At 34.2% G+C, this 12083-nt stretch overlaps 1 protein-coding gene across 1 annotated transcript; it reads left to right on the top strand.

Annotated features, from left to right (window-relative positions):
• Positions 1–209: 209 nt before the first annotated feature.
• Positions 210–11642, top strand: LOC126968092 (H2.0-like homeobox protein). Its single transcript, XM_050812910.1, has 3 exons — positions 210–464; positions 6024–6238; positions 8513–11642. The coding sequence occupies exons 1-3, from the start codon at positions 233–235 to the stop codon at positions 8660–8662; spliced, it is 597 nt and encodes a 198-aa protein (XP_050668867.1). The 5' UTR covers positions 210–232; the 3' UTR covers positions 8663–11642.
• The last annotated feature ends 441 nt before the right edge of the window (positions 11643–12083 follow it).

The raw sequence follows: 12083 nt of genomic DNA on the forward strand, positions 1-12083 counted from the left end.
AGCCCATATAAAACCCATAAACGAGCCACTTCATTGTAAACAACTGTAGCATTTGTAAGATCAGTCACTTCACTGTACAGAAAGCACTTCATCGAATCACGCCCGGCTTACAAACAGCCAATGGGAACAGCTCCCTTGATTGGCCACGCCCACAGTTGCGCACGCGACGAAAGTTCAACTCGAAAGACGTCAGTTTTTCAGCCACCTCTGAGCGGTTTGGACTGTTCAAGTTATGACGTCAGTGAACAGTGAAGTTACTTCGACGAAACTGAAGTTTAGTGTTGATAGTATACTAGGTAACGAAATTGGTGCTCGTCAGGGGTCGGAGGCAAGACCTCAGGAGCCTCCGTGTGCTGGATGCGTGGCTGCACTGTACAGGTGCTGCAGGGATGAACCGTCTCTACTGCCACTGCAGTTATCTATGCCGTATGCACATTTGCATCCAGCATTGAGACCTACTACAGGTTCGTTACGAAACAAATTTGGATGATTCTAGGTCTAGTCCAGTTTAGATACTAACAACCTATTAAAAAAGAGTATTTTAAATATAATAATATTTTTTTTTAGTAAAAAGAGATTTTTATATTACTCAATAAATTATGTTATTTATTCATTTTTCTCAGGTGCACATCTAAAATGCGTATAAGTTGTTCATGTACTTAATAGATAAAAATACTTAATTTAAGTTAATTTAGAATAATAATCTAACCCCCTCAAAAATTTCTAGTGTATATATGTATGTATATAACAGCAAAATAATTATTGTATGTGGTACCTACCTACACTGTCTTTTAGCGTGTGCCCATACCTAAAGGCCTGCCGCACGGGGACCTATTTGCAGCATTATATTAAAATTTTAATAAGTAGGTAAAACTTCCGGGAGTGAGTTAGTAATGTAAGGATCTTTACTCATAATTTCTTAAATATGAATAGCTTTTGAGTTATTTACGAAAAATGAATTACCATCTTTTTTCATTTTACTTTGTTTATACTATTTATATTATATTTTTACCAGTGGGAGGCTCCTTTGCACCGGATGCCGGCTAGATTATGGGTACCACAACGGAGCCCATTTCTGCCGTGAAGCAGTAATGTGTAAGGATTACTGTGCTTCGGTCTGAAGGGCGCCGTAGCTAGTGAAATTACTAGGCGAATGAGACTTGACAACTTATGTCTCAAGGTGACGTGCGCAGTTGTAGTGCCGCTCAGAGTTTTTGGGTTTTTCAATAATCAATCAATAATCAAATCAACACGTATGGGGTTTTTTTTTGAGTTTCAGTCCTAAGTATAGGGAACCCCCAAAGTTTATGTCAACAAGTTTTATGGATTTTTTTTTCAGCAGTTAATAATGATATGAACCAGTTGTCATTCAATTCTGAACAGCAAATAGCTGAATTTTGTTTATAATAATCACTCGCAAAAATTGCATAAGTAATAAAATAATTTACTGAAAAAAAGTGTAGGTACTTAGATTTAGGATTGGTTTGCGCTGCGCTCCAACTACTTAGATACCGCAGGCGTAATCGCAAAGTGCGGCAACTAATACTACGACCAAGTGGGCGTACTCGAGCCAGTCTCGAACAATGTGTAACGTTGACGTGCCAAATGTTCTGTTAAACTTTGCTAATAATTGAAACTAAAACGCCGGGTTGCGTAGTAAAAATTTGTAAAAATAGTACCTACTACAAGAAATAAGAAAGACACTGGGATCACATATCATCTGTAAGTATTTTTTATTTTATTAATTTCTTCTGAAATTATTTTATTTGCAAGAAACATTGTACTTAAGATGTTAACAAAATATTATTATTAATCCAATATGTTTCGTAAATTAACATGCAAAATATGTTATAGAGACTACATGATTGTGATTAACCCATTAAGTAAGTATACCTACCTACTTCCCTTTTTTGTAAAATGTCGCTAATTAGGTAAATACATTGTATGTAACAAAATTTGAAAGATACCATTGAGTGTCAAGATGCCACGCACACAAGCATCTAATAGTTGCTGTAATAAAAAAGCAATTGTTCTTAGATTCGGTATCTATTTGGAGTGCAGCGGAGACCAATCCATCCTTAATCTAAGGGAAGATATTTAATTATTTGCAAACATCTCAGAGTAATAATTGAGATATGAAATCTAAAAAAGAATTAAAAGAAGAAATCTGCTTTTTTATATTGCGTTAGATTTTATATTAAGATTTCTGAAAAAAAAAAAGAAAATCTCTCGCAACAGGTTCAGAAATCAGAACAAAAGTATACTAAACGAAAACTGGTTGGTTGAGTTCCTGTGACAGGCTTCGTCATGCTCGCTTAAATGCAATTGCTTGCGGCGGTGTCGTGGGACGGGTCGTTCCCTATCCAAAAAAAAAATTGTTGATGGAAACGATGGCTGGTTTATGTGTCATGCTCGTGAACGGGCTCTTCTTGTGGTGGCTGGTGGCTTTTGATATTAAAGTAATTATATACTTATTTATTTTATATAAAAAAGGTAAACACAGCAACTTTAGATATGTATTTCATATAACGTTTAACTCAATTACTATTTTTTGATGTACAAAAAGATGTATGCTAAAATTGGTTTGTTATAACTTTTACTTATAACAATTAATATCTTTGGTTGCCTATTTCGAAATATAAGTAACATACAAGAAGAAATAAAAATTAGGAAAATGGTTGACCCTAAAGGCCATCCCTGCAACTTCCCGCTAATTGTATACCCTAAATGCTTTAAATTGTACTTACGACGATTTTGAGCTCTTGGAGCGCAAAAGTCTGATAAAAGTTAAATAAAACCCTATTTTTCTTCATAATTTCTTTTGTACATAACTACCATGTCTTTCACTTTTCTAAGTTTTTTTAAGATTAATCACTTCTTTCCCTTTTTTTTAAGTTACTTAAGTAGTAATTTTAGTAAAAGTTGTAGGTCAAAATGTTTGAGTAATTTTCATGCATCACTTTACATACTTACATAATGTATAAAAAATATAATGTAAAATGCTGAAACTATAAATATAGATAAAAAGAGTGGCAATGAGTTTCTTGCTCTTCATAAGTTTGTTTTTGCAATAAGGAAAATGGAAACAAAAAAAATATATCGGTAAAAGCGGCTTTAACGGCTTACGTTGAATCTATAATTAGGTATGGTATCATAATATGGGGTAACTCAAAAGTAATAAATAGAGTCGCAATAACGCAAAAAAAATTTTGAGGGCTGCAGCGGGAAAAGGACCCCTTGAAAGCTGCAGACCCGTATTTAAAAAATATAATCTATTAACAATTGTTGAATCTATATATATAAGAGATTTCCACGTATATATTCACTCATCACGATATCTCTGGAACCATTAGGCGTAGAGAATTGAAAATTGGTAGGAATATTCTTTTCGTCGAGTAGAGGTCAGCAAAGAACGGTTTTTACGAAATTCTACCCGCAAGAGTTTTTTTTTAATATGAACAGAACAACGTCTGTCGGGTCAGCTAGTTATACATATTTGAGTGCTGTATTTTTGTTTGAAAAAATATTAGCGAATTCAGTAAACATGAAAACACTTCTCTTTTCCCATCCAGGGACCCCACCAAACTACAAGTAGGTACCTCGCTGTAGAACAACATTATTTCAGAGAAACTGTTTTTATATGTGCATAAAATCTATATAATCTATATAATCTATAATCACATCCCAAAGATAATAAGAGAGTATAGTCAAAGAGTGTTTTCTCATCTAAATTGAAAATATACCTTATTAAAAACTGCTTATATTCATTAGACGAATATTTTCAACTAAAAACATGACATTATTTTTAATTCATTTAATATTAAAAAATAATACTGCTACTAATCTTTTGTTAAATTTATATTATTATATCTAATGATTTAGAAATGTATTTTGTAAAATTTGCACGTCATAAATGTCGCAAACATGTACTTTATTATAATATTTATGTAACATCAATCTAACATGTTTATGCAAATAAAAACTTTGACTTTGACTTCTTCTCATTAAAGCTCAACTTCTCCGAATTGGTGGTAAAATCTTTGACATTCATAGGTAATTTTGCCTTATTGAATAAATGAGTTTTCTTTCTTTCTTTCTTGTTGAAAATATATAATAGGTAGTTTATATTTGAATTTGAATTTATTAAAACTAAAAAACACAGTTATAGAAAACCGAACTAAAATTTTTTTTTAAATGTATTTAAATTAAGAATAGCGTTTAAATTTTTGATGAATTAAATTAATCTTAATGTCTTATTATTGTGCACACGCATTGTGCTTTATTTGAACATGGAATTTTTCTTTGAACGCATCGTAAAAATATTCATTTGCTTTATCATTAAAATTTCTGACTACGAGCTAAATTATTATTATTAATTATAATACAACCATAGAAAGAAAGAATCGTTAATTTGACATCCGGTGTTATGCTCAAAGAACCTAGGAGAGTCGTCTACTACGTGGGCTATAGATATTACCAAAAGCTTTTTCTTGTAATTAGAGTTTCCGGTTTATAACATATAGACCAGGCTATAAGTTGTACCACGAATTGGACTGTTTGTCGCGTGTGATGAGTGAAGAAATAACTTGTAACCTTAATATTATCTATGATATCGCGGCCGATAAAATGCAGTTTTTTCCTGGTTTGTTTGCGTGGAATACATCCTATTGATTGCTTTTTTATTGAAGTAGGCGTTACTTTGCGGAAATCCATAATTATCGAAATGTTTTGAGCTTTCTTTAGTGTCAATTCCGCCAATATTTGGCGCCAAACTCTGCCACGAGACTCAGTTGAGTCAATTCAACATCTCCTGAGGATGCTTCCTGTAGAGGCGAAACACGTACCGAATTGTTTGAAGACAAATATTGGCGGGATTAACACTAAAGAAAACTCAAAACATTTGGGTATTTGTTGCTTGTTATTCAATCTTTTCTAATCATACACAATATATATAAAATATTATAATATAAAAAGGTGTTAATGCCGTGTGGGCGTATGGTGTACAGCAATAGGGCTGTATCAAAAAAAGTCCTCAGGGAATAATATTTAATTCACCTTGGTACGTAAGAAATGACAATCTTCACGAGGACCTCAACATAGAGTTTGTCAAAAACTCGCGCTATTGTAATCCCATCATTGTAATATTACACCATCATGTGAACCTCGATACTATTCAGCTTCTTGATAACACCGACATAAGTAGAAGATTCAAAAGAACTGAAACTTTTAAGAGTTAGTATAGTGTAAATGGTGTAATGTAGTGAAAGAGTTGCTTAAAGTGTCCCAGAATACAACAAAATAATGTAAGACTGCAGAAAAGTGCCACTGAACACATTCTTAGTTATTTATTTGTTTATAACGTATTGCCATATTACCACATATCCAATTAATAATAAATATACCGTATAATTAACTTATGTGACATTACACACAATTTTAGGTACATTAGTATTCATACAGATTATTTTGTTATCGTACGTGTACAATTAAGGGCGTACAGAGCCCTATTATTACAAAATTACGTTATTTAAATTATTCTATACCAGCTGACCCGGCGAACATTGTTTAGCCATATAAGTTATTTTTAGAGTTAAACCGTTTCTTGGACATTGCAACATTACTTTCTTTTTCTAAAATAAAAGTAGCCTAAGTTACTTCTTATTACATCAGCTACCTGTCAGTAAAAGTCCCGTCAAAATAGGTCCAGCCATTTCAGAGATTAGCTGAAACAAACAGACAGACAGACAAAAATTGTAAAAAATGTTATTCTGGTGTATGTGCCGTATATATATATTCATATACATGTAGTAAAAAACGGTTATTTCAAAATTACAAACAGACACTCCAATTTTATTTATATGTTAGTATAGATAATTAAATCATAATAAAAGATTAGGCTATGCGGACATTATTAAAATTAAAACCGTGTAAGATTAATTTAATGTCTTATTGGGCACTATATGTCAGTGATTACATTCAAACATAACAGCATTATCAGCTATATTCTAGGTTTTTTTTTTCAGTATACCGTCTCCCCCTACCATCATCGTCACCCCCGCAGCCGTCGACGACGCGGTGTGACGTCACATCTAGTGGCAAACGGAAACGGTCGTGGTCTAGAGCAGTCTTCAGCAACCTTCAGCGGAAAGGACTTGAAAGACGCTTTCAAATACAGAAATATATTACGAAGCCCGACAGGCGGCAGTTAGCTGCCACATTAGGTCTAACAGACGCTCAGGTGAGAATAAGTCCGAAATAAGTAAATTATATAAATATACTAAACTTCTTTGCAAAAAAACGGGCACTTTTGATTTATTCCAGTACTTTTAATATTAACAGATAAAAATGCGATTTGATGCACATAATAAAATTATTATTATTTACTGATGTAAAAACACTTTTGTTTGGTAATTAAGTCGATCTTAATTTGTTTTATTTAGATTTTTAGGAAATTAGTCTCTTTGACAAAAAAGAAGGTAAGGTACTTTAATTGACTTTCTCCTTCATTTTCTAAAAAAAATACATATGATTAAATTAAATAAATAATATCGATTGCGGCCTCCACTGGCCGAAGTTTTTTTTACGAACTTTGGACGAGGATTTTTATGAGTTCTTGTAGAATATGCTCCCATTACTCCGTAATCTGTATATATAAAATGTATTGCTGTTCGTTAGTCTCGCTAAAACTCGAGAACGGCTGGACCAATTTTGCTAATTTTGGTCTTGAATTATTTGTGGAAGTCCAGGTTTAAAAGGTGAATAAATATGAAAATGCTCGGAATTAAATAAAAACAACAATTTTGTTATTCCTTTGATGTGTACCCCGTCGTTCAGAAGGCAAATTGAAAGAATAGTTTAATATGAATAACTTATTAGAATTTTTATATATTTGTGACTTTTTCTATAGGTATATATTATAGACTTAAAGCCTATCAATAGGTAGCACATTGAAATACATAATAGTATTTTATTAATATTAAAGGTATAAGATTTGCATAAGAGGTGTATTAAATTAAATCTCTATTAAGTTATTTTACTTTTGGGTTTTTGAAGTCGGTTTATCTGAACATAGAGTTTTTTAATATTTATTATGTACAGAAATATATGTCTGTGGGGCTGGATGTACAAACTACTAACACTTAGTTTTAGAAAGTCTCATAGTTGCTCAATGAAACTGAGATTGAGTCTTCGTGCTGGCCAATCTAAACGGCGGATCCCGAGTTCACTTAAGTAAGCGTCTTCGTCGTCCGCTCGATTTGCTCGAGCATTGTCGTCCATAAACACAGCAGCACTTCCTGTAACAGCTAATACTGGTTGTACATGAGGAATTAGAGAGTTCCGTGATTTAGCGCTGTGCATTTAGGGAGCTGTTTTCTACGAAAACTAACTCTGTACGATCTTCAGAACGAATGCCTGCCCAAAAGATGATAGAGCCTCCACCGTAAATGCAAATGCCGTAATGCAATTGCAAATGGGGTTCATATACATACTTACATGGTACGTGATTGTCGCTTCTTAGCTGGTTACTGACCAGAGTCAACCTCAACGTTGCAAGGTTCTGTGACCCTTTTGTTTTGGATATGCAATGAAACTGTGGATTACTAAATAAATTATGTTAATTTTAGACTATAATTATACGCGATATTCCCTTAAAAAGTACCTACCTATTTATTATTTAAATGTGTGTTAATTGCGTTGGTTAAAGATAAATAACTACTTAAATATTGTCTGGTTGTTACTTGACATAAGGAGCACGTCTTAAGCGTTGCAATGTAATGCTTAACTCCTGGGTCCGCATTCGGTTTCGGTCCATCATGCGTAGTAACTCGTGGCTGGATCAAGCCGCCGCGGTGCTCCACCCAGAAGCACATAAGTTTCCTAAGGACTTCACAGGCTTCACTAAGTGACAACACTGTTCCAATGATTTGCTTGCGTTGAGAAGCTACAGCGAGGTATGTGTGGGCAGCTGACTCTTCAGCGCTTCAAAGAATACAGACGACTGGCCCCTATTGCATACAAATGTGGCCTGATATTGTCCCTTTGATTATTTTGAGGTTTGTGCTACAGCTCTGTAATTATTAGTTAGTTGTCTTAAGCACTATATCAAAATAACAATCTCCCCTTTGTTAGTTGTCTTAAGCGTTGTCTCAACATTACTATCTCTTCTTGGGAGTTGTCTTAAGCGTTGTATCAAAATAATAATCTCTCCTTGTTGTCTTAAGCGCTGTATTAAAATATCAATCTCTCCTTGTTAGTTGTCTTAAGCGTTGTATCAATATAACAATCTCTCCTTGTTAGTTGTATTAGGTATGCGTTGTATCAAAATAATTACCATTGTTAGTTGTCTTAAGCGCTGTATTAAAATAACAATCTCTCCTTGTTAGTTGTCTTACACGTTGTATCAAAATAACAATCTCTCCTTGTTATTTGTCTGAAGCGTTGTATGAAAATTACTGTCTCTCCTTCATCATTATCTTAAGCGTTGTAATAAAAAAACTATCTCTCCTTCCAGGTGAAAGTTTGGTTTCAAAACCGGAGAATGAAATGGCGACATACAAAAGAGGGCCGAGCTGGTTTGAACTCCGTCGGCACTGGTAAGGACCCCGATGCAGCAGCAAATGATGACAATGAAGATATTGATGTGGACACGCTTAGCGATTAGCTAAAGAAGAAGAAAAGAAAAGAAGAAAAGATAGTGAAATTGTTGAAACAAAGGCGGGTACACACGCTCGTAATGTTAATGTGAACATAAAAGAAAAGGAGTAAGTGCGGGTACATCTCGCGCAACAAATCGTAACTACAAAATCAAGACATAATAATCCATCCATATTATGGAGATGAAGCGCAGGAAAAGAACGCTTGGAGTATCTTCGTATTCCCGCATTCTGTGTTTCTTTGGATAGAAGAGAAGACAGCCCATGGAACATCCCTTTGTCCAAGGAATAGAATCAGCCACTAGACGGACTGTTTATGTGATGAACCGACCACATAAAAACTGCATCGGCGGCGGGCGCTCATATGTACGCGTGTATGTAACTTCCAACACAGAGGCCTGTCCAGAAGGCGTCTCAAGAAGAAATCCACGTTCAAATATTGTTATAATCCATTATAGACAGTTATGAAGATAGAACGTAGTTTTGTTCCGTTTTTAAGCTCGATGATATAGAAATTATCATCTTACAACATGTCTATGTTACAAGAGGGTAAAGATGCTTATTATTAAAGATGAGATATTTACAAAATATAAACTAGATAGTTAGGTTTTGGCCAAATTATTTGCTGATCACTGATTAAATACACTTCCTCTCGGAAATTAATGATAAATTATACAATAGGTACCTATGACTGACGAGCTCTCAAGGCAATGACGTCCTACACAATCAAGTTTAGTGTTACCCTGGCCTGGATGCCGGGGCACAAAGGAATCAACGCAAAAACATAAATTTGGACAAGAGGCAACTAAGAGCCCTCACGAGGTTCCTATCCCGCTATTGAAGGCTAAAAGGGCACGTAGCCAGAATGGGTCTTAGAGATTCAAGCCTGTGCCGATTCTGCTGTGAAGCCATAGAAGACCTCAAGCACATCCTACTGGAATGCGACGCACTAGCTAGGATAAGATTGTGGTGTCTTTAAGTAACTTTAAGGAAGAGGATGTGCCCTGCCTAAACCCTCTGAGAATCCTACGCCTCTTAAAAGTATGTAATAAGGTCTTTAGGATGAGATAAAGTTCGGCATAGTAAGGGCACACGTTCCCTAGCTAATAACAGCCTCGATTTCCACATCTTATTTTAAGGTATACCGTATAGGGAGCTGAGTGCGGGCGCGCTATCGCAAGAAGGGGGCATAATAAGTCCTAGGATGTAAGTGTATTTCAAAACCCAAATTTTAATAATAAAAAGCGGCCAAGTCCGACTCGGACTCGCCCATGAAGGGTTCCGTAGCAGTAACATACTTTAAAGGTTATATAGAAAGGGAAATGATATTAAATTATTTAAATGGAAAAGGCAAAAAAACTTTGCTCAAAATCATACAGTGAAAATGAGCTCTCATCATTTATACGTATTAAAAAAAACTACTTACTAGATCTCGTTCAAATCAATTTTTGGGGGAAGTTTGCATGGTAACGTAAATCATATATTTATTTAGTTTTATCATTTTCTTATTTAAGAAGTTATGGGGGGGGACACATTTTACCCCTTTGGAAGTGTCTCTCGCGCAAGCTATTCAGTTTAGAAAAAAAATGATATAAGAAACCTAAATATTATTTTTGAAGTTTATCCCCATACCCACACGTACGGGTTTGATGAATAAAAAATTTTGAGTTTCAGTTCTAAGTATGGGGAACCCCAAAATTTATTATTTTGTTTTTCTATTTTTGTATGAAAATGTTAATGCAGTTCACAGAATACATCTACTTAACATGTCTCAACAGTACCTACAGTTCTTATAGTTTCGGAAAAAAGTGGCATACCCGGACAGACAGACAGACATGATTTGGCTACGGAACCCCAAAAATGACTGGTGCGACATAAACGACAATAAAGAGCATTCGGTACTCGATTCTAGTTCTAATTATGTAATAAAATTAGGTACTTAGTTAATTTTGAACAAATTTCCCAACGAATAAATGAAGTGTGTTTACATCACCGCATTGAGTGTCCACCATCCCTCTTCCTACTTCCGTGCAGTTAGCGTAATATAATCCGCGCGTCGGCCGCGCTTCCGTTACGTAATTAATTACTTAACTTTCAGTTAAGTATAGTATAGTCAATTATAGTTATTTCTTCAAGACATTCATGAATAACTATTAAGCAACTGTTGTGTAATAAGGGGTATCAAAACACGAATGGGGGTTTTCACGGGGCGAAGCAGAGTGTGATAATAGTACCACATGAGTGTTTTAACAGTTGCATACAAGACATTATCTACACCCATAATATGAATCCTCGAATAGATTGTGAAACAGCTTACTGCTAACATTTAAAAAGCCAGTCGTAGTAACCATAATATCATCCAAATAATTATTATGAAAACGGATGGTATAATGTTGTACTGAATTTCATTACAATAATCGTTTGGATGATGTAATGGTTAATAGGACATTGGGTGTTATAATGTTGGCAATAAGCATTTAAAGCATGGGTGTAGATAATTTTTTTTTTCATATCTGATCGCCAAATATCACGTCCTCGATTATCGTTAATCATGTCATCATACTAAGCATTCATACTCTCAATAATGTTGTTATTATGGGCACAACAAAATTGTATCTCATACTTGGCATTCTTACTCTGCTTAAGTTTTCTTATGAACAAAAAACAAAATTGTATCTCATCTCTACCCTTCCTAATGTTTTATTTTGTATGTATTTATTCATATAATCCATAGTTATTTAAGTAACCTAATATTATAAGACTGCCAGATGAAGCCAGGGTTGTACAATACAGAAAAATATTTCGTAGCACCTGTATTTAACAGACATATTATCTTTATATTATTTTACTATACAAAGAAATTTATTAAGGTTTGACTACTAGGTAACTAGCTCATTATAAGCAAACATCGATGGTGTTATTTAAGTAGAACAAAATCATTACAGGAACAGGAGAAATACTTTTAAGAAATAAAACATTTTTTTTTTATATTTTTTTATTTCTTCTCTTAACATCTACTTTACAATTTATTTTTTAACTTGAACTGATAGTGTGATCGACGCTCGATCGATCCTTATATTTAAATTCGTGTAATAGGTACATAAAAAACAAAACAATGAACTACCCCAATAATACGACTGTGTATATGTTTTGAGTTTATTTTTTTTTTGTTAGCTACCGAAGACAATGGGGCTAACACTTAATGATATGTGACTATTCCGCCTACAGTGAAATTTTGAAGTCCTAACAGCGTAACTTTGATCTTAATGAAATAAGAAAGACGCGTACCGCGTCAACAAATAAGGTACACCATTAACAGCGAATTTAGAAAAAAATATACGCCAATAAAGTAAATATATAAGTGATGAAATTAGCAACATGTTCAACAGATGATAATTGATACGCCATGCCCATTGCAACGCAATGCCA

This window comes from Leptidea sinapis, chromosome 14 (genome assembly GCF_905404315.1).
Source record: "Leptidea sinapis chromosome 14, ilLepSina1.1, whole genome shotgun sequence".
Lineage (NCBI taxonomy): Eukaryota > Metazoa > Arthropoda > Insecta > Lepidoptera > Pieridae > Leptidea > Leptidea sinapis.